The sequence below is a fragment of the Spea bombifrons genome, chromosome 7 (assembly GCF_027358695.1).
Source record: "Spea bombifrons isolate aSpeBom1 chromosome 7, aSpeBom1.2.pri, whole genome shotgun sequence".
Taxonomy (NCBI): domain Eukaryota; kingdom Metazoa; phylum Chordata; class Amphibia; order Anura; family Pelobatidae; genus Spea; species Spea bombifrons.
This window is the reverse complement of record NC_071093.1, coordinates 17,866,425-17,889,658: the sequence shown is the minus strand read 5'-3', so window position 1 is coordinate 17,889,658 and position 23,234 is coordinate 17,866,425. Positions and strand designations below refer to the sequence as shown.

General features: G+C 39.5%; 1 protein-coding gene across 4 annotated transcripts in view; it reads left to right on the top strand.

The window, feature by feature from the left end:
* The first annotated feature begins 2,156 nt into the window (after positions 1-2,156).
* The window catches only part of ARMC8 (armadillo repeat containing 8), a 44,725-nt gene continuing 23,647 nt past the window's right edge, over positions 2,157-23,234 (top strand). Inside the window, exons 1-13 of one of the 4 annotated variants that reach the window (XM_053470727.1) lie at positions 2,157-2,240; positions 7,122-7,198; positions 10,511-10,582; positions 10,800-10,942; positions 11,035-11,132; positions 13,134-13,226; positions 14,244-14,324; positions 14,708-14,783; positions 16,142-16,232; positions 16,758-16,818; positions 17,279-17,479; positions 17,990-18,145; positions 18,914-19,009. In XM_053470727.1, coding sequence (XP_053326702.1) covers positions 2,187-2,240; positions 7,122-7,198; positions 10,511-10,582; positions 10,800-10,942; positions 11,035-11,132; positions 13,134-13,226; positions 14,244-14,324; positions 14,708-14,783; positions 16,142-16,232; positions 16,758-16,818; positions 17,279-17,479; positions 17,990-18,145; positions 18,914-19,009 — 1,299 coding nt within the window. In that variant the 5' untranslated portion in view covers positions 2,157-2,186. Of the gene's footprint in view, positions 2,241-2,339; positions 2,346-7,121; positions 7,199-10,510; positions 10,583-10,799; positions 10,943-11,034; positions 11,133-13,133; positions 13,227-14,243; positions 14,325-14,707; positions 14,784-16,141; positions 16,233-16,757; positions 16,819-17,278; positions 17,480-17,986; positions 18,146-18,913; positions 19,010-23,234 lie in introns of those variants that run through there. The other 3 variants (XM_053470724.1, XM_053470725.1, XM_053470726.1) reach the window with 3 other exon arrangements.

Genomic DNA, 23,234 nt, shown 5'->3' with positions numbered 1-23,234 from the left:
ACCAAACACTTACCTTTGGATGGACTGTGACCGCTCCGGAGAGCGGTCACAGCCGCAGCTGCCGGTGTTCTTTGCCATCAGCAAGATGGCGGCGGCCCGGGAAAAAAAACAATAAAGAAGAAAGAGTTCGCTAGATAGTCTCCAGACCCTCTAGAGAACTCTGGCTCCACTTGCAGGTTGAATACAAGTACTGCATTCAACCAAGCAAGTCAATGGAACCCAGCTTTCTAATCACTATGTGATTAGTAAAATATTAAAAAAAAAATAAAAAAACTGGAAAAAAAAAAAAATGTGCTAACATCTAAAAATAATTATGCAGTGATGAGTAGAACCATCCAGTACCAGCAAAATGTGTAAAAAAAAGTATTAAAAAAATAAAATAAAAAAATAGTTTATTATTTTGAGCAAGTGCTAAAATTTCTCAAAAATCTCAACAAAGAGTTAAAATAAAAGCACTTTGAATACCCAAGGGGTGTCTAATATATATAAAAAAATGGCTGATGGGGTAAATTGGAGTGGCCGAGCTCAAAGATAGGGCATAGGTACAGACTGACCAAAATGGAGAAAAAAAGCGCACTTCCCAAATGTGGCATTTTAAATCTGAAACAACACGACAAATCCATGCATGTCGGGTATCACTGCACTCAGGAGATGTTCCTGAACACATATTGGGGTGTTGTTTGACAGTGACATATACCAGAACCTGTATATCTATAACTAAAGTACAATTTGTGTGAAAAAAAAATAAAACAAATTACTATTACAAAGTTTGACAAAGTGTAGTTCTATAATTGGTGCATGGAAAGGGTTAAAATAACAGCATTTGGAATACCCTAGGGCAGGGGTGTCCAAACTGTGGCCCTCCAGCTGCTGCAGGACTACATCTCCCATACTCCTCAGACAGCCCCTTAGCTGAAAGAGCATTATGGGAGATGTAGTCCTGCAGCAGCTGGAGGGCCGTAGTTTGGACGCCCCTGCCCTAGGGTGTCTAGTTTTCAAAAATATATGGTTTGAATGGGTTAAATTGAGTTAACCGGCTTCAAAGATATTCCAAAGAGGAGATGGAGGCAGACTGACCAGATTTGTTAAAAAAGATTTGGAAATCATAAAACGCTGCTTGTACTTATTGCCCTATAACTTACAAAAAACAGCAAAAAAACATAAAAACATTGGGTATTTTAAACTCAGGACAAGTAGTAGAATCTATTTAGCTAGTTTTTTTACTTGCTTTTTTAGGTGAGTAAAAGATTTTTCAAATAAAAGTCATAAAATGTGTTTTTTTTCAATTTTTCACCATGTTTTTTTTATTTTTTTTATAGTAAATAAGATGATACGATCAAAATAATGGTATCTGAAGAAAGCCCATCTTGTCCTGAAAAAAACCAATATATAACTTATGTGGGTACACTAAATGGGTGAGGAGAAAATTACAGCTGAACACAAGCACCACAAAAGTGTCAAAACAGCTTCGGTCCCACAGGGTACAAAACGAAAAATGAGCCCGGTCCTTAAGGGGTTAAACACAAAGCTTTTCTGATATTTTGGAGTGTAAGGTATACAGTATCATATGTAGTACTTTCAATAAAGGTCCCGATCCCCTAAAATACTACTCTGCTTCCATAAAGCCAACATATTCTGTAGCACTGCACAATAAACCTACACAAAAAAACACATTCAACTGTTTACAGGTATCGCGGTATACTATCGATAGAAAATATAGGATTCAAATCAATGTTACAGCGCTATTCATTCACATCTATACACGGATACATTTATCCGTAAACATACATATTTAAAATACCCCGAATTAATTTTACGCATGACCTCCCGCCATAATTTCGGGATTTTTTAATCACCTATACAAAATAACGATTATTGTATAAAATACAATAGGGAAAAATCACACCAAATCAAGCTGCAATGTATAGAAAGACACCGCTTTCAAAATACGTATCAGTATCCTTTCAAGTGTACTAGCTGTCAGCCCATATAAACTCAGCCAGCGGTTTTACATCGTACTTTCCACACAGCTACTCCCTCGTCCCTTCGCTATGTTATAGATTTTAAAGTATTAATATACACTTTTAATTTTTATTACTGTACTTTCAGCTGTTAGTATCGATAGCCTAATTGGAGTGTCGTATGTGTGTATTTTTATCTGTGTGGAAAGTGCTACTGTGGGCGGGATGACCAAGATGGCGTGTGTGCTGGAGCCTCCGCTCCGGATGAGCGTGCTTTCTGTAAGTATACGGGTTAGGGGAGGCCGCACCCAGCCTGGGTATTAAAGGGGGTAGGCCTGTCACTGGGGAGCCTAGGTACCACTTCGGGTGGGGGTAGAAATGGGGGTAGGTAGACTGTTTTTCACACCTTTAAGTACAGGCCCAGTGTGGCAACCAAAATGCCCCTGATGACTGGGGTTAAATAACCTCTGTGGCAGTTACAATTGTTGTTTTTAAATTGTATTTTCTAAAAACCATGTAACGATACAACCTTTACCCAGGCGGTATTTTGTGGGGATATAACCCGTTAGTGTTAATGTCCCACGTGGACAGCTGTCAATGGTAATGTTCCAGTTACATCCCATGTATTAGGACTTTTCCCATATTTGTTGATATGCACACAACATTCATGGTGGCATTAATGGTTCAGCTTACCTTCTGCAGTTTACACTGTAAGATGAGCGTGTAGCAATTTTATTTGTAATATCTTATAGCCATTAGTACAAAAATAGGGTATGATAATCACTGCACAGCTCTGTAATGCATAAAATCTATAATTTAAAGTAATAATATTTGTGAAATTGGTTGCTGATGGGCATGATGCTTATTCTTCTGATATGCGGTAATGGGGTGAAACATTTTCAGAAACTAGGTTATTATATAGGCAGCTGATACTACTTATTTATTAAATGTATTTAATAAGCCATTTTGGCAGTAATGTTCCAGAATGAATTCATGTTTTATCCTGTTCAAAATAGTCATGGATTGACTATGATTTGGCACCAGTAAAAATGTATGTCCAGTATGATATAAATTTGACACGCAAGCGTGTCTCTTTTGGGGAAAAGTTTTTTTAATTTTGTAGCTTCAGTTAACAGATTAACGTCATTATGTTTTGCTGCGCTATTGTATTTCCTCTTACAAAAATCAGATTTTCTTGCATGTATTTTAGCGGCTATTTTGACAAACATGAAAATTACCACGTTAGAATTGATCAAAGATTAGCAAATTTAACAAAAATATTTATTTCCTCAAAACACAGGGTTATGACGATATTGTAATCCCATGAAAGGTTTTGGTAGGAGTTAAAAAATAACTTTTATTGACTCAGACAGACCAAAACATTGCATACGTCCGCCATTGAGCGAGCAATTGCCAAATGGTGGCGCGCACCCGAGTTACCATTTCAGATCCAGCCATTGTAGATGTGACCTCTTATTAGGAGGAAGGAAATTATTGTTTTTTTGTGTCTTTTTTTTTTTCTTACTAAGCAAAATAACATTTGTGGTCGTAAAGCAAGCACCATTGATCAGAGTAGATCAGGGTTTCATTGTTTAGGTCAGTTGCACTCATGACAGTAAATCCAATTATGTGCTACACACCATACTGGAATAAGGAAATAAATGGCTAACATGGAAACATATCCTGTTTGACATAATTTCCTAAAGACTAATTGGTGGCTGTATTCCATCATTATGGGGATCTTAAATTTGATTTTTATCTAATAGACATCATTGCATGTAATCAAATAATCCAATACATTCAGTTCTCTTAATAATAAGTAAACAAAATTCTACAGAATGCTTTTTTTAGGGCTTTGGTATTATAGCTAACTGGATCCCATTTCTCAGAACTACTGCTTATTACAGCTTATTACTGCTACATTGCATTCATTGAGCTCAAGCATGAAGATACAGGATGGAAGAATATGGAATTGGGTTCCGCTAGCTGTAAGGGAAATTGTGCTTAAGATGCCAAGCCTTGTAAGCCATGCTTTTGAATCAGTTGTGATGAAGTGCATTAGAAGGAGTATTCTGTTTAAATCCACCTGTATTCAGTATAGCCTAGCAGTATAAACAGGGGCAGCCACAAGGCAGCTTTTGAGATATTGCTGAACTATACATACTTTCACTAGACTGACAACAATGGAAGTGTTTAAGTCTGCAGAAATATTTCTTTAAGTGGGACTTTTCCTTTAAGAAGAGTACCTTGTGCCTTTCTACTTTATCAAACATGAGTGCATCTTTCGTAAGGTGGAACTACCACTACTATCACATTAAAAATCAGTCTTCAAAGATCTTGTGCTGTTTTCTTTCTTTCTTTCTTTGTTTTTTTTTTTTTTTTTTACACTAAAAAATCTGTTGTAGTTTTTAAATGATATAATGTAATCCAGCAGCTGTATTTTAGAAGTTTGTATGTGTTTGTTAGCCCAACCTACTAGACCAACGCCCCGATTCTTTATCATAGTGCTTGGTGCTACCAAATATGTAAGGTTCCAATCACCCAGCCTGGTACTCTGATTAAGGAATCTCTACAGTGTTTTTTTTCTTTGGATAAGCCTTAAACACTCAGCTTAGCGTGATGTTTGAGCAAGGAAAGTCATCGAAAATATCACATGACTGCCTTCAGGACTGCAGATTAAGTCCAGTGCCTTAAAAACTAAAGTTTTCTTTAATGCTAAACTAGACAACTGGATCAAACACTAGACTTAATGCACAAAGAGAAATATTTTATTTTTTTTAGGACCGTCCCCTTTTGTTTTAGACTAAACAAAGATATGTGCCTGTCAATTTCTACGTACTTGTTTGGTGATCTTGGGGTTATCCATCAAAAAGTCCATTAGGAATATAGTTGGAGATACAATTAGGGCATCTGTTGCAGATTATTTTTGCTGGGGAAAGAATAGAAGGAATATATGTAGAATTCATGGGGTATACCGTATTTGCTCGATTATAAGACGAGGTTTTTTTCAGAAAAATACCCCTCGTCTTCTAAGCAGGGTCGTCTTCTAATCAGACCTCAAATAGAGGTCTGATTAGGAGACTAAGATCCAGATCCCCCGCACCGCTGCAGGGGACCTGGATCCTGCTGTCTCACCCCCCCCCATCATACACACACTTACCGGTGCTTCCTGCTGTGTTGCCGGGGCAGTGGGTTGAAGTCTACGCGATCCGCGTAGACAATGTCTGCTGCAGCCGGAAGGAGGTGTGGCTAGCAGCGGGGGTTGTCTGCGTCTGTCGCGTAGACCTTCCCCGACTGTCAGAGATCAGAGCGGCACCGGTGCGGGGAACTCTGATCTCTGACAGCCGAGGAAAGTATACGCGACGGACGCATACAAACCCCCGCTGCCAACTCCACCTCCTTCCGGCTGCAGCGGAAGGCGACGTCAACCCGCTGCCCCGGCTGGAAGCACCGGTAAGAGAGGGGAGAGAGGGGGAAGGGGGGTGAGAGAGAGAGAGAGTGTGTGTGTTAGTTAAATGGGGGTATAGGGTGTGTGTGTGTGTTAAATGGGGGCATAGGGCATTTCTGGAATGGCGTTAAGGGGGCATTTAATAGAGGACTCTGCCTCCTGAAATGCCTTATACCTCCCTATATGCCACTCTGCCCCATAATATGCCTTTTAACCCCCTAAATGCCAGAGTGGCATATAGGGGTATAAGGCATTTCTGGAGGCAGAGTGCTCTATACAATGCCTTTTAACTCCCTTAATGCCACTCTGCCTCCTGAAATGCCTTATACCTCCCTATATGCCACTCTGCCCCATAATATGCATTTTAACCCCCTAAATGCCAAAATGGGAAATAGGGGTATAAGGCATTTCTGGTGGCAGAGTGGCACATAGGGGGTCAAAAGGCATACCATGGGGCACAGTGGCATATAGAGGGTTAAAAGGCATATCATGGGCCACAGTGCCATATTGGAGTGGCAAGCCTGGGGGCAGATGTGCGTAACTGGGGGACAGGTTGGAAAGTACAAGAAATAAAAACAAAAAAAATATTTTTCTCAATCATAGCTTTTATTAAAAAAAATAGTTTACATGAATTAACATTTACTGGTAAAACTTTTTTCCTTTGGGGTCGTCTTATATTCAGGCTTTTTCTTTTTTTTCCTAAGTTAATATTCAGATTTTAGGGGGTCGTCTTATAATCAGGGTCGTCTTATAATCGAGCAAATACGGTATGAATGGGATTTCTTCGCTAAACAGTGAGTTGCCAACCTACTTAACTGTGAACTTTGAAGGGCCACACTTCTCTGCTTCTCCTGCAAGAAGGCAGCGGTGTATTGAGTAAACTCCAAAACATTTTAAGTCACTTCCTTTAAGAACCGGTTACATACTCATCTGTAAGAATAAGAAATTAAATAGTACAGCGAATGAAGTGCCAGCAAAACCTTTTATAGAAAGTCATGTTTATCTGGGTCATGACATGAGATCAGCTGTCCAGCTGTGGTGTTTTTGAAAATTAGTGGAATGTGGTTGGAAGGCAAAAATCTTAATTCAAATAATGCATTTGTAATACAGTTTTATAGCTGCATGTGATGAAAACATTAAGAGGCTCAGGGATATGTTCACTAAAGGGAGAGTTGACGTGAGAGATTGCAGCAGAGTTTAGCTTTCGACTCATTTACTTTACTATTGATTATGGAGATCCAACATGCATTCTGCAACGCCAGCCAAGCTCTTCCTGCAGCAGCATGATCATGGGGATGGGCATTTATAATGCATCGTGAAGTCAAGTAGTTAAAAACACAACTCTCCCTATAGTGAATACACACTTTGTTACAAATGATGCCAAATGAACCATTCCAATAAAATAATAAATTCCAATAACAACCAATCTCCATCCATGTGTGCCACCTTGACAAGCAGGTCAGGGATTTCATGACATCTTTTATTGAGGCATGAATCTCTTTGTATGCAAAATAAGTTGCATCTGAATTTACTATTTTATGTGTTTTTCCAGTTTGCATGACGTTTAATATTAATGGGTGTTTGCCTGGTGGAGTGGTTATGGGGATTGTGACACAGCATGAAAACACCTTTTTTATTTATAACTCTTATTTTGTGCAATAACCAAATATACTTACATTATTATGTCCCTCTCCAATGTTGTATCTGTTTAGGAGGTCACAGCAAGTAGTCGCCATTATGTGGATCGTCTTTTTGATGCAGATCCCCAGAAGGTTCTGCAGGGAGTTGTGTAAGTGTGACGAAAACCTTTTTATTATACAGTCTTTGGTATAATGTTCGTGTTTTGCAGCACATTATTATTATTATCTTTTACTTATATACCGCCAACAATTTATGCAGCATCTCATACAATACATATATTCAAGGGGTATGACAAGACAAGAATTGACAGACTAAGACAAACCGATACGTTAGGTGGAGACAGCCCTGCTCGCAAGCTTACAATCTTTTGGGAATAGGGTGACAAACATAAGGCACAGAGAAAGGTTGAGAGGTAGTGTGGTGGTTATATCAGTGACAAGGAAGTTCTAGCCGCTAAGACGGTATGCGTCTCTGAAGAAGTGAGTTTTGAGATATTTCTTGAATGTCGGGAGGGAGGGTGAATGCTGAAGATTCGGAGGAAGTAGATTCCAGAGATATGGGGCAGCCCGAGTGAAATATTGTAGATGGGAAAAGGAAGAGGTGATAAGTAAGGAGGAGAGCCTTAGCCCATGGGAAGAACATAAGGATCGAGTAGGAGAGTATTTGCTTATGAGGGCAGAAATGTATGGAGGAGCAGTGTTGTGGAGGGCCTTATATGTTAGCACCAGGATTTTAAATTTAATTTTGAAGGTAGTAGGGAGCCAGTGGAGGGTTTCACAGAGTGGGGAAGCAGAAAAGGAGCGGCGTGCAAGCAAGATAAGCCTAGCAGCAGCATTTAGGACAGACTGCAGAGGAGAGAGTCGAGACAGTGGAATCCCAACCAGAAGAGTGTTGCAGTATTCAAGACGAGAAATGAACCAGAGTTTTTGTGGATTCTTGGGTGAGGAATGGGCGGAATGCGAGAGATGTTTTTTAGCTGCAATCGGCAGGATCTGGCGAGGGACTGAATGTGAAGGATGAAGGAAAGGTTAGAGTTAAGGATGACTCCAAGGGATCGGGCCTGGTTAGTAGGAGAGATAGTCGTGTTGTTAATGGTGATAGAGAATTCAGGTAGTGGACTGGAGGTGGAAGTAGGAAAGATAATGAGTTCAGTTTTAGAAAGATTTTGTTTCAGGTAGCGTTGTGAAATCCGTGAAGAAATAGCAGAAAAGCAATTGGTAATATGGGACATGAGAGATGGAGAGATATCAGGAGAAGACCGGTAGATTTGGTTATCATCTGCATATAGATGATACTGGAGGCCAAATGAGTTGATTAGTTTGACAAGTGATGAAGCATAAAGAGAGAACAGCAGAGGGCCAAGGACTGAACCTTGGGGGACTCCAACCGAAAGTGGAAGGGGTGACGGTGTCTTGCCAGAGAAGCTGACCGCTTCTCTTTTTGTTCTCTTACTACTTTGCTGTTCCACTTGGAAAGTTAATATTCTGTTAAATCACAGGAGCTCTTCTTTATTATTATTATTTATTGTTTTATAAAGTGCAGGGCTGTAGAATGGGTAAACAGGATATAACAAGTAGACTATGAGAAAATTGAGGTATGGAGAGCCATTGCTCAAACAAGCTTTCAATAAAGAGATAATTTGCCTTCAGAATGCATATTGGGCATGTTGTAATTACTTTAATATACTAAAAACTTTTACTAAAAAGTAGTAAAAAGATTTACCTCATTTGCCTTTCCCTCCGCTGTTCACATTTCACACAAGTTTAGGCTGCTTGAGGCAGCTAATCACTGGCAAGAATACATTCAGTTAAACACATCTCCTACAATGTAAATAGCTGGGAGGCATGGAAAGAGAGCAAATGCATTGAGGGCATTTGCAAAGAGATAAAAAAGTTTATTTAACCCATTATAGGCATGTCTATTTAACACTAATTTATATTTGAGGACACAAAGGTTTCCACTATTTTTGCTGTGACTTTGCTCAACTGTAATCCCCCCTCTCGTTTAGTGTACCACACAAACATATATACACGTACCAGCGGGCTGCTCTTTCCATTGACAGTAAGCATGGTGTTCAAAGGGTATTGTGTACAGGACTAAATATCTCCCCCCCAAAACTTTCCCAATCACCTTTATATATTATATATATCTTCAGGACAAGTAGGGCTTTCTTCTGAAACCATTCTCTTTTATGCTATCATGTAACATGAATATATATATATATATATATATTAAGTGTTATATAAATATAACAAGGACAATAAAATATCATGGTACTTTTCTTCCATAGAATATGTGCAAATACAGAAAACAACCTTTTTTCTGAATTTGGGGGATGCTGCTGAATGCAATGTCCTACGTGCTTAGGTTTGACTTGGTTATGGGACATTACGTGGTGTAAACTGGAATATGCCAGTTTCTGATTTGCAAATTTGGAATTTTCACCAATTTATTTAGTGGACTGATGTCTCATTTGAGGCATTATGGTGGTGCCAGATTTCAATTTAACCCAAGAAAACTATATATTTGTGAAAGACAACCCAGAGTATTTATCCAAGGGCACATAAGCATATTTTTTGCTTTTTTATGTTCCAATGCTGCTGGTAATATATATATATATATATATATATATATATATATATATATATATATATATATATATATATATATATATATATATATATATATATATATATATATATATATACACCTTTTTTCACATTTTTTTGGGAGGTGGGGACAAATATGAGTTGAAAATAATTAACAACGGGGTGAATTTTATCAAGTCTGTCATACAGATGGTCTTGCTTGTGCAAACAATTGTCACCCACCTAATCAACCACCCACAAACGTTAATAAAATCACTTCCCACAACACTTAACTTACTAAACTAACATACTTTCTAATTAATCATACTCACCCATGCAACTACTTACCAGTACCCACTAGCTAAAGCAATAACACTAACCCCAACTGAAACTTATTTAAAATGTATAAAATAATTTTATAACATTAAAAAAAAGTAGTCAAAAAATTAACACATAAAGGGAAAAAAAAAAAATCGGTAGTAAATGCGTGGAAGTACTACGGATAGGCTGAAGCTGGTCTGCTCTGCCAATCGGTCACCACAAGAGACTGTACTATAACGTCCTGCATCCTTAACGATAGGAATCACAGGACGTAGTACCTCTTTCATTGTGCAGCTGTTATATATATTATAGAGCCAATGATGGTTGTGGTGTACGTAGATATGTCACTTCCTCAAATCCCAATTTTTTAAATTCAGAATGTTTAATACAAGTGTAACGCAGCTTACAGGTTGAAATAAACCTTTTTCCTGTTCTATACCCTTTAGCTACATTGTAGCAGTTTAGGTTGTGCATCTAAAGAAAATGATATATTTATTGAAATAAAAAATGACTATATTATAATTAAAATGAATTGCTTTTGGTATTACCAGGGACATGAAAAATGCAGTAATTGGCAACAACAAACAGAAGGCCAACCTGATTGTTTTGGGGGCAGTGCCAAGGTATGTGGATTTTGAACACTAGCATCATAAAAGCTATACTTTATCTAATATATTTCATTGTGTTAGGGTTTTACCTATAGAAATGATATATTGATATATTGAAATTCTATGAGTCCTTTGAAGCTTATCAGGTTACTACATGGAGGGATGTTAGCATATTGTTATTGTTTCCCCATGAGATCTTATTCCCTCTAATAGCTTCCATTCCCTTTGACAGGTTATTATATTTGCTCCAGCAAGAGACATCAAGTACTGAGCTGAAGACTGAATGTGCTGTGGTTCTCGGCAGCCTGTCTATGGGCACAGAAAACAATGTCAAGTCCCTACTAGATTGTCACATTATTCCAGCCCTGCTTCAAGGTAAAGATGACCTTGAATTGAAGCACAGACTATACTGACATGCTGGTTTTATCACTCATATGTTGACCCAGTTCATCACTGTGTATTTCCAGGGTTGATATCCGCTGACCTTCGATTTATTGAATCTTGCTTGAGATGCCTCCGTACGATATTCACCTGTCCTGTTACCCCAGTGGAACTTTTGTACACAGTAAGAGCCAGTTACTGGAAGCCCCACTGTTTTGTTAGTTTAATAGATGAATTGACATTAGAAAACATTTTTCTTCTGGATATATAGTTATAAAACAGCCTCTTGTGGTGACCGATTGGCAGGGCAGCTGGTGGAACAAGTCAAATGGAAAGTGATTAAAGTAAAGTAACTTAGAATGGTCCAGAGTGTGGCAGCTGGAGTTTAATATTGAAAAAAGGAAAAATAAAGCATTTGGGACATATAAACCCCAAATGTGCAATGTAACATTGGCAGCACTTTTCTGTCATTGGCAACTGAAGAAATGGACTCGAGAGTAATTATTTCTGAGGACTTAAAGGTAGTCGTGCAATGCGATAAATTATCGGAAAAAGAATGCGGCGTCCTGGGTTGTATAGCTAGAGGCATCGATAGCAGAAAGAGAGAGGCAGTTCACTTCAGATATCTCTAGTCAGACCTCCTCTAGAGTATTGTCAACAGGAGACCACACATCTAGAAGGATATTGACATACGGGAGAGAGTTCAGAATAGGGATACAAAATTAGTAAATAGTTTGCAGGATAAAAAAATATCAGAAAATTAATGTACAGCTTGGAAAGAAGAGAAAGTGGAGATGCGATAGAAACCGATAAATACTTGGATTTAACAAAGTACAGGGAGAAGTTTGTCGGCCAGCCCAGAGACACACTGGGGCCTACCTAAAGCAGAAGAGTTGGAACCCCTAGATAGACCATGCCAGCAAGAAACCCAGGAAGATACAGAACAGGTAGGGTCAGGTACCGGATGTGTGGTTGTTGAACAAGCCAGGTCCCTTTAAGAGTCAGCATAGGCGTGCGCGCGTCACAGAGACTCACAAGATGCCAGCAATAGCAGACAGTGAGGGACAGCTCCATGATGCCAGATACTTCTTGCCTGGCAAGAAGCAGAGCTTGCAGTACAGAGGAGGACCCGGGAACGCTGCAGGGTAAGTGACGTTTCTGACAGTTTATTTCAAAGGAGGAGGCGAAATATTAGAACAAGAGGTCATAGGTACATAATATTACTTCACCAAGAGGGTGGAAATAAAATTGAAGAGCTTTCCATCAGACTTGGTAGAGGCTAATACAGTGAGGGAATTTAAACATGCATGGCATAGAAATAAAGCTGTCCTGAACCTAAGACCAAGGACTGATTAGGATCTGACAATGATAGCTGAGAGTCACTATGATATATGTTTTCTTCCTTCAACAAATGCATATAAGGATTCATGCGAGTCTCCTCAATTCACTTGCTCTGTGTTCCCACCCCACAGCTATTTACATTGCAAAACATTCGGGCAAACACATATTCTGAGCAACTAAGCACACACGCAGATTCACTGATTTCAATGATTTTCTGCTTTGGTCAGCCAAAACTATTGTGAAATTCAGACAGTAAAGTGAGTGGCAGGTGGCAGCTCTAGAGCTGCAGTATTTTCACCAGGTAACTCTTTTTGTTACTTTCTATTTTAACAGATAAAAAATTAATTTTAAGTTATTTACAAAAATGCATTTATAAGATACAGAATTATGACTTTTAATGTACACTCCAGCATTCATGTGCAATTTAATGAGGTCCCTTTAAAAGTGGCTCTTGTTCAATGCATGGGGAGTGGGTTTCTGCAGAATCCCCCAACATGCATTTGCCCCTTTTCATGCCCCCCAGTCTTTTGCCATGAAGGAAATGGCATGTGGTATAATTACCAACAGTCAGCTCCAGTGCTTCCTTGGGAATTACTTCAAGCAGCAAATTAGTGGTGTGAAATGTTGTACCACGTAATGGATGGAGAACTACAGCTTCTTCCTAAGCTAAGGACATTTTCCCCTCTGGTTTGAAGAATACCTATGAAAGCCCTTACAAAGTACATGTGCATTCATTGTTCGGGTATTCCTGGGACACTGGAATGACCTTTTTTATATCTATGACAAGGTTTTAAGGCACTGTAGTGATTTTCTATCATGTCCTTTTCTTTCATTTGTTCTGTAGGATTCTACAGTTATCCCACACCTTATGTTATTGCTGAGCAGATCTCTATATTCTCAGGAATACATCTGCCAGATTTTTGCCCACTGTTGTAAGGTAAGTATATCTCCTGTTTGAAAATAGTGACTGTTTGGTTTTTAAGAAAATAATAGTGCAGTGAGATTACCAATACTAAAACAGGGCATACATTAAAATTTGAGAACATGCCTTGAATGTAAATAGACGGGTGTATAGATGCACGCAGACCTAAAATGTGGCACAATTCACTTAGATCCATTTGGTTTTAGCTTTCTATTTTGAATTTCATGCTGGTGGCAGTTGGTATTAAATGGACACTCCTCCATCGTATGCAAATGATATCTGATTGTTGCCTTTAAATTTACATTTTCCCCAGTGCAAATATATGAAGGATTCATTAGTTTCCCTGTGTTTTCCCACAGTGTCTTGGTTTGCGGGAGATGCATTTGGTTGAACTGTTTACCAGTATTCTTAGTTTGCGGGGCCAAGGGAGAATAGACTCTGCCAATGTATTCTTACTGTAAAGCTCGCCAAAAAGAAAACAACATAGGTCATGACGTACTTAACCCCTTAAGGACAATGGGCGGTCCCTAAACCCATTGAAAACAATGCATTTTGAGCTTGTACATGTATGGGCTTTGTCATTAAGGGGTTAAGTTAATGTAGCTGCTGCTTTGATAATTGTTATAGTGTAGATTTATTCTATCCAATATTGTAATGTTTGATCCTTATTGGAAAACAACCTATTAACCCATGTGAATAGGTGACAACACCTTAAATGGGATGCTAACTGTTTATATAAACAATTTTCTACAGATACTTACAAGTCTAAAAATGACCTAGGTCTTTATTAATTTTACAAAGTAATATAACATTTAATAGTTAACACCCAATTTCCAGATTCGGTTTTAATTTATTATTTTCAGGCTCTGATTGGTAGTGAAAAAATCATCCCTGGTACTTTAAGGCCAGCAGTCAATAATGGTCAGATGGCCAATTTAAGCCTGTTTACATTTAGATAAAGATATATAGTTATGACATAATGTTAAAAGCATTGAAGTGCTGTTTACACAATTCTGTTTTGTTTTCTTGCAGGCACCAGATCATCAAACTATTTTATTTAATCATGGGGTGGTCCAGAATATAGCTCCTTTGCTAACATCTGTGTCCTACAAAGTAGGTTGACACCCCTTTCTGGTATTATAAAATCTAAAGATAATAGAAAAAACACCAAAATTAAAATGTCAAAACATAAATGGTATTTAGTGTGAAGAACTAAAATGTTATCTTTAGAATTGGTTTTAATTGTGGGTATTTTATTTATTTACCAGCATCTATATAAAAGTAGTTAAGTGCCTATATTGTATCATAAAATGCCTGATGAAGGGACCTGAGAAGTCTTGAAAGCTTGCTATCTATATTTGCCAATAAATGTATCATTCAAACTCTACTTGTCTCCTGTAATTCTATGGCTAACTTGGTACCAACTCTCAGCTTATATTTAAACGTGATTTCTCTTCATTTCAAAACCATTATAATTTGTCTTCTTCATGTCCTAGGTACAGATGCAGGCGCTAAGATGCTTTTCAGTTTTAGCATTTGACAATCCCCAGGTATCCATGACATTGGTTAATGGTGAGTACAATCCTTTTCTGGTTTATTCCAAATGTAGTTGAAACTCTTAATTTTTCAGTCTCTGCGCATTATAGCCAGGTAGCTGCCATCTCATCTTGTGGGAACAGTGTGCATATTTTAGTGTGTTAGTTTCTTTTTGCTTCTGCTGTCCAGCTTCACAATACGTTCTCAAGTCCTCAGAGGAAATCTTCAGTCACTCTCATTCTGAGACTTTGACTTTTGAACCAAAGTATATCCTAGACTTTGGGCAGAATATCTTCTCTAAACCTCTGTCTGGAGCATAAGGACTGATATTTGGAACCACTGATGTAGAGCATGTTCGCTGGAACTGCTGGTATCGCCCAGTAACTCTTTTTTTTTTTCTCATTACTTTATACCTTAAAGCTTAGAGAATTTTTTAAGGCTTGCTTTTGACACAGGTTTTAATTATATTTCTCCCCTACCTAACAAAAAACTGCACCAGTTACAATTCCTATATACCGTAGTTTTGTAGGCCTTGGGTAGCAGATCCAGAGGGTGACAGTCCCTCTGCTCTATGGGGGAGGGGAGAGATCTCCCTACCAGGTCATACAGCTCCCAGGTACAACTTACTTAATGTATCATTTGGGGAAATCGGAGATCTGCTTGTAACCAGTCCATTACATTGTGTAGGGTGTGCCTGGCCTTGCTTCTTCCACACAAAGGATGCGAGAAAGTTACAGGTAAGGCCAATGTTTGTTTACATTGGCTTTCCCGTGTAGTTTTCCAACTACAGCAATTACAGAATTGAGTACACCCTATTGGTTCCCAAAGGCTGCCAAACTTCCGCCAAACTGTGCTTCCGTCTGCCGACACACCAGTGGTTAACCCCTTTAGCGCCAGACATTTCCAATGTTGTAGAGAAGGGGGGTGCGGCTGCACCAGAGCCACCCACGTTGGCGCTGTAGCTAGCCGTAGCTTAGCGTACTCATCGCTTAAACTGTCCTGAAAAGCACAGTGAGTTACTATAGCAGCCCACCCCAAAATTCAGACAAAACCAATGTTGAGGTGAGAACAGAACTAACTTTATTAGACACACGGACAGGTATTTATACACAGCAGATTTAATTAACATACAATACTTTGGGATGATAGGATTATCCCCCTGGTGCCTCACTCTGGGTCCCCCGAAGGGGGCTCGCCCACATCAAGGGTGTTGTTTGATAGCTCAGGGTCTCCACTGTCTCTAGTCAAATATGGCTCTAATTCGGTGTTGGGGCCTCGAGCGATTCACTGTTTAGCTAACCAACTGCTTTGAGGTATGTCCAAACTACTGTTATTTTCCAGCTTCTAGTTTATATGAATCAATGATTTGTCCTGATTGCTTATTATCTTTGCAGTTCTTGTTGATGGAGAATTGCTACCGCAAATCTTTGTGAAGATGCTACAGAGAGATAAACCTGTTGAAATGCAGCTGACAGCTGCCAAATGGTAAACCGATGATGTGCTGCAACATGTTATCTTGTGCTATCTAACATTTATATGCTTTTACATAAAGTAGTGCCAATCTGTGTACCATTTGTCATCTTTATGATTTGTTTGGTTTTCATTTTGTATTTTTTTATGATTGTAACATCTAGTGAGCAGTGACTTCCTCTTTGTTTGTTGGTAGTATACTTACCTCCTCTGTGGTCTGATGATTCTCACCACTGATTTTGCTGCATGAAGCAGCCAATCAGAGGCAAAAAATCACTCCCATTAAGATAAATGGGAGCAGAGTTCGCTCATGTGCATGAGGGTTTGAATAGAACCCCACCTGCGTTGTTCGCTGGAGCTCATTGGAGGTAATTATATCATGTGCAAGTCGTGTTCATGCATGGAGGAACGACATGGAAATTTAAGTGGACCTCAGAGATGATATACATTAAAGTGAATGTGATGACTGGAGTGTCCTTTTAAGAGTTTTTACTATGGAAAGATGTATATGAGAATGAAAATCTTTCTTTCTATTTTTAGCTTAACATTTATGTGTCGAGCAGGATCTATCCGAACTGATGATACCTGTATTGTGTTAAAGGTAAGTATCAAGGTTGTTGCAAAATATGTCTTCGAGTAAAACAGCATTATACTGTGTATCTAGACAGAAGTACAAGTATCCTAAAGTGTAGAGACTAAGTGTAATGTAAAGTCAGTCATTTTCAGAGATGTTTTCAAATGTTAGTCCTTTTCAGAGGTGGTAAAAACATTGGAGCCTTTACGTTTTTACATTTTGAGATGTTTCTGAGGAAATCCTCTTCTTACAGCTTGCTTAACCATGTCTGGTCCTTTTTGAGAATATGATCTGTTCTATGATCTTTTTATTAAAAAATAAAAAAGCCTTGCCTTCCAGTTCTTGTGGTTTTTATAGTAGGGTAGGAATGGCCATACATCATGGAGCAGGCTGAGATTGTTGTAATAATCCATGAGTATTTTAGTGCAAGTTTAAGTTCTCATAGAATTTTCTTTTATTAATTCTACCATCTCCTACTGTGTATCAGACCCTCCCCTGTTTAGTACGTATGTGCAGCAAAGAGCGACTGCTAGAAGAGAGGGTGGAAGGAGCAGAAACCTTGGCTTACCTCATTGAGCCAGATGTGGAGCTCCAGAGGATTGCCAGCATCACAGACCATCTGATTTCCATGCTCTCAGACTACTTCAAATACCCTAGTTCGGTCAGTGCAATCGCCGACATCAAAAGGGTATGTATTCTCATGAAAAAAAAACTTGCTCCTGGTACATCGTAGGAACTATAGTATTTGCGTTTGTCATAGCCAGAAATTGCTTGTATGGATGGTTTCCATTTTTGTGCTTGAGCAGATTAGCACGTGTGCTGTGGTGCTACGCTTGTGTCACAGGTGCATGTAACACAAAAGATCTCGATAATTTGCAGGCCCATTTAAAACAGGTAAAATAAGGTAATTTCAGGACATTAGTTGTGGCAGAAGAAAATGTTACATGTTTGCAGAAACATGGTATAGTTCCTCTTATGATTTCTGCATGTTAACAACCACAGTGCCAAGCTTATGTTGTTCTCCTGCCCTAAGCTTCTGCAGATCAGGAGGCATTCTTTTTATTGTGCTTATCTCTGATCTTGAAATAGGCTGCAGTGCATAGAGGTTTCTCTCTTGCCCCCCAGGGTTTCTGCTCCTTACTGGTTAGCACAAACCTGTCCTCTCTTCCCTCTTCTTTCGTGGTCTAACACACAGCAGCACCGAGGAACAGGGCAGCCTTACACTGGTCCAGAGGAAGCAGAACCCAGAGGTACTAGAGATGAATCACAGTGTACTGCAGCCTCTATTACTCTTCCAATGTCACAAATGACACCGAATGGCCAACATGGCTCCCTACTGACTACTGAAGAAAAGGTGAGGATTACCCTTGTTTGTTTCACCATCTTTTTGTCTTTTATATGTGCCAGTTTTTCAAAGTTAAGTTCTTTTTTATGCATAATTTTTTTTGGATCTGGACCTAGTAATCCAGTTTAACAATTTGAGATCCTTAAATTGTGGATCGTGTTCTTTTCTTACTTGCTGGTATAATGAAAGTGTACATGTGCTACATCTATTATGTGGTTGGGTTGTATATTTGCATTAAGAAAAACATATTTTCTTGTATCTTTCCTTTTTCCCCTCTTGTTATATCCTCATATAATCATTAAAGGCATTACATGCATGACATGGCAGAACTCAAAAATTCACAAAAGGTCGGCATTGCCATTGAGATCTACTAAATGTTCTTTTCCTCATTTGGACCTCTTTGATATCCCCCGTCTAAGATTTGTAGTACATAAAGCCAGACAATATGTTAAACTTTTGTTATTAAAATGGTTCAGCATTTTATAAGATATCTACAACAGTACACTTGCACCATCATTTCCTGTTTCTTAAAGCGTTAGATGTGTTTTTGCCTTATTATAATACCTGCAAAAGAGGTGATGTTGACATATTTTGTTTATGTGTATTAAAAAATATCATAATATAGTTTTCCTTCATATGGTTATTGTCAAGTTACTTTCGGACATGGGTTGTGTTAAATGGTATTCAGGTAGAATGAAAGGCTAATGATGAAACGATGAAACCTTAATCTCGTCTCATAATTTCTTAATGTTTTTTTCTTTTCTTTTCCCTCCTCAGCTTGACTATGATCTAAAACATGCCCATGAGTTGCGACAGGCTGCCTTCAAGCTCTATGCATCACTAGGAGCCAATGATGAAGACATCAGGAAGAAGGTGAGTCTGGGAGAAAGGACATTTCTGTCCCTGTCTGGTAGCAGAGAAGGTGGAATCCCCACATGAAAAAGCTTACAGGGAAAGAATTAACATTGACTCGCTTGTTTAAAACCAAAGACTGAGGATTTTATAAATAAATCATGTAAACAAAACGTACTTGAGGGTTTTACTATGCAAACAGCCACCTAAAATTCCTATACTAAGGGATTATAGTAAACAAATATATAATAAACCATAGTAAAAACAGCTTCACAAAACAATGATTGAAAAACAAAAACGCAAAGATTAAATGAACAATGTTAAAAACTGGGTTGGGGGGGTTGATGGGTCTTTAAAGGCTCCACCAAGTGTTTCTTTGTCCAGTTTACTAGACAAACCCTCTTGCTAATGAAAGTCAGTGGAGAAAAGGTTTCATTGTATAAGCAGGACTCCGTTAAGGCTCGCTCAGTGTGTATGCACTGGGAAAATCTTTTCAAATATCACATGACTGACACCAATGGCAGCATCCATGCAGATAAGGGTAGTTTCATTAGAGCAAAATGGAATAAAACAAGTGTTTTGTCAATGCTACCCAACATTACTGTATAAAGCACTGTATTTTATGCTCCACAGCAAAATATTTTTTTAAGTGCAACTTATCGAACTCATGCACCATCTACCAATATACCACTTACTGCACAGTACAGCTCCAGGTGCTCCAATTCATATCGCACGACGCCCGGGACATACAGTTCCGGGCGCTGGGCAGGCGTTTTTTTTTTTTTTTTTCTTTTTTCAATTTGCCCTGCTGCAGGCAAGCCCTGCTGGGGACCTGTATCCTCTGTCTGGCAGCCAGTGGACGTCTCTGCGCAAGGCAGACAAGCCCCGCTGCTGCCAACACTTCCGCCGGGCTTCTATAACGGCGCGCCGGCGTGACATGACCCTCCGATGCTCCACCATAGAAGCCCCGGCCGAAGTAACCGCCAGCAGCAGAGGAAGTTGTCTGAGTGCATTGCGCAGACGTTCGCCGGCTGCCAGAGAGGAGGATCCCCCACAGCGCTCCAGGGGACCTGGATCCTCCTTTCTGGAAGCCGATGAACATCTGTGCGATGCACGCAGACAACCTCTGCTGCTGCCGGCACTGGGGATGCATTGGTAAGTTGGAGGGGGATTCAGAGTGGCATATCTAGGGAGCACAGTGGCATATGTAGGGGTCAGAGTGGGGGGGGCATAAAGCACATCAGAGAAGCAGAGTGGCATATCTATAAGTAAGGTGCATTATGAATTAAGGGGGGGCTTAAAATAGCTATTGGTTTTCCAAGTTTCCTATTTGTGTGTGTGTGTGTGTGTGTGTGTGTATATATATATGTATATATATATATATATATATATATATATATATATATTCCTGTTAACTAAAATACTGTTTTACCATTCCACTAATGTGAATTTTTTCTTTAAAATAGCACCAAACTTTAAGGGTGCGACCTATAATCGAGCCAATACGGTGTGTGTGTGTATGTATATATGTGTATATATACCGTATTTGCTTGATTATAAGACGACCCCTCAAAATCTGAATATTAACTTAGGAAAAAAAAGAAAAAGCCTGAATATAAGACGACCCTAAAGGAAAAAAGTTTTACCAGTAAATGTTAGTTCGTGTAAACTATTTTTTTTAATAAAAGCTATGATTGAGAAAAATATTTTTTTTGTTTTTATTTCCTTGTATTTTCCAACCTGTCCAGCAGTTACGCAAATCTGCCCCCAGGCTTGCCACACCAATATGGCACAGTGGCCCATGATATGCCTTTTAACCCTCTATATGCCACTGTGCCCCATGGTATGCCTTTTGACCCCCTATGTGCCACTCTGCCTCCAGAAATGCCTTATACCCCTATATCCCATTCAGGCATTTAGGGGGTTAAAATGCATATTATGGGGCAGAGTGGCATATAGGGAGGTATAAGGCATTCCAGGAGGCAGAGTGGCATTAAGGGAGTTAAAAGGCATTGTATAGAGCACTCTGCCTCCAGAAATGCCTTATACCCCTATATGCCACTCTGGCATTTAGGGGGTTAAAAGGCATATTATGGGGCAGAGTGGCATATAGGGAGGGAAAAGGTATTTCAGGAGGCAGAGTGCTCTATTAAATGCCCCCTTAACGCCACTCTGCCTCCTGAAATGCCTTATACCTCCCTATATGCCACTCAGCCCCATAATATGCCTTTTAACCCCCTAAGTGCCAGAGTGGCATATAGGGGTATAAGGCATTCCAGAAATGCCCTATGCCCCCATTTAACACACACACACACACACACACACACACACACACACACTTACATACCGGTGCTTCCAATTTCCTGCTGTATTGCCGGGGCAGCGGGTTGACGTCTCCTTCCGCTGCAGCCGGAAGGAGGTGGAGTTGGCAGCGGGGGTTTGTCTGCTTCCGTCGCGCATACCTTCCCCGGCTGTCAGAGATCAGAGTTCCCTGAAGCTGCCTCTGGCAGCTGGGACACAATCTCCAATAGACTGGAGATTGTAGGGGAGGAGTCTCTCTGATCAGTCCTACAGGACTGATCAGAGGACTTCTGGGGGGTCGTTTTTGCTGTTGCTGGTCTGCCTGGGCTTCCAGGCAGACCACCAGTAGCAGAGCCCCCTACAAAACGACAACCCCCGCTGCTAGCCACACCTCCTTCTGGCTGCAGCGGACGTTGTCGACGTGGATCGCATAGACGTCAACCCTCTGCCCCGGCAATACAGCAGGAAGCACCGGTAAGTGTGTGTGTGGGGGGGTGTTAAATGGGGGGGGGGACAGGAGGATCCAGGTCCCCTGCAGTGGTGCGGGGGATCTGGATCTCAGTCTCATAATCAGACCTCTATTTGAGGTCTGATTAGAAGACGACCCCGATTAGAAGACGAGGGGTATTTTTCAGAGCATTTGCTCTGAAAAAAACCTTGTCTTATAATCGAGCAAATACGGTAATATATGTGTGTGTGTAAAGGTGATGGAAAACCCTTCCACTTAAAATTAAGAGGGTAGACACCAGACAAGCCAGAAGCCTTGTTTTTTCCCTCAGAAATCTCATGGTGCTGCCACAACCACAAGGGGTTCTGGGTAGGCGCATGCAAATAAGGTCAACAATGATCACCTTTTGCATCTATAATCACTTTATACATGGAACCCTTTAAAGTATGATATTTCTGAGGGGAAAAACAAGGCTTGTCTGGTGTCTGTAGATGAGTGTTCAATAATGCTTCTACTACCCCTTTAATTTTAAGTGGAAGGGGTTTTCATCACCTTTACCCACCATAACTTTTGTAATGGGGTATATATAAGAGCTGTAGTTTGGGAGATGCTCTGACCCAGTCATCTAGCCATCACAATTTGGCCCTTGTCAAAATGGCTCAGATCCTTACGTTTGCCCATTTTTCCTGCTTCTAACACGTCCGCTTTGAGGACGAAACATTCACTTGCTGTTTAACCCCTTCAGGACCGGGATTTTGATACTAACGTGTCGCTAAAGGACCAGAGCCGTTTTTGTGTTTTTGCCATGTCTTTCTTCAACTGTAATTTCTCTCTTATCAATTGGTGCACCCACACAAATCATATATTGTTTTTTTCAGCACAAGTAGGGCTTTCATTTGAAACCATATTAAGCTGGGTAGTACATTGTTGTGTTTGAAATAAACTGGAAAAAGTGGGGAAAAAATGAAAAAAAAGCATTTTTTTACAGTTTTGTATACATACAAATTGTACACACATTGAACCAATGGGAAAAAATTATCCCAAATATATTCATTAAGTTGTCCTGATTTGGAAACCACCCAACATGGCCAGGATTTTTATCTATTTTGACCAGTATAGGGCAAATATTGCAAGGCATGCATCACGTTTTTGAAATGTAATTTTTTTCAAATTTGGCATGGTAGTCTAATAACTGCAATAGTTGTCACAGATACTGATTATCCCCCCAAAATTATATGTTTATGAACAGTAGATAAGTCAAGGTGTACAACTAGGGTCATTTTGACACTTTTCAAATAGGGATTTTATCGCCAATTGCTGCCAAATTTTGAGGTATTTTTATATTTGTTTTTTTTGCATTTGTTGCAATGTTGCTTTAGATTTTATATTATATTTTGTATAGAATATGTGCAACTGCAGAACAAAACACCAAATTGCGTTCACCAACATCCCCCGGTTCCAACAAGGCCTCACATGCATGGTTCATGCATTTTTTGA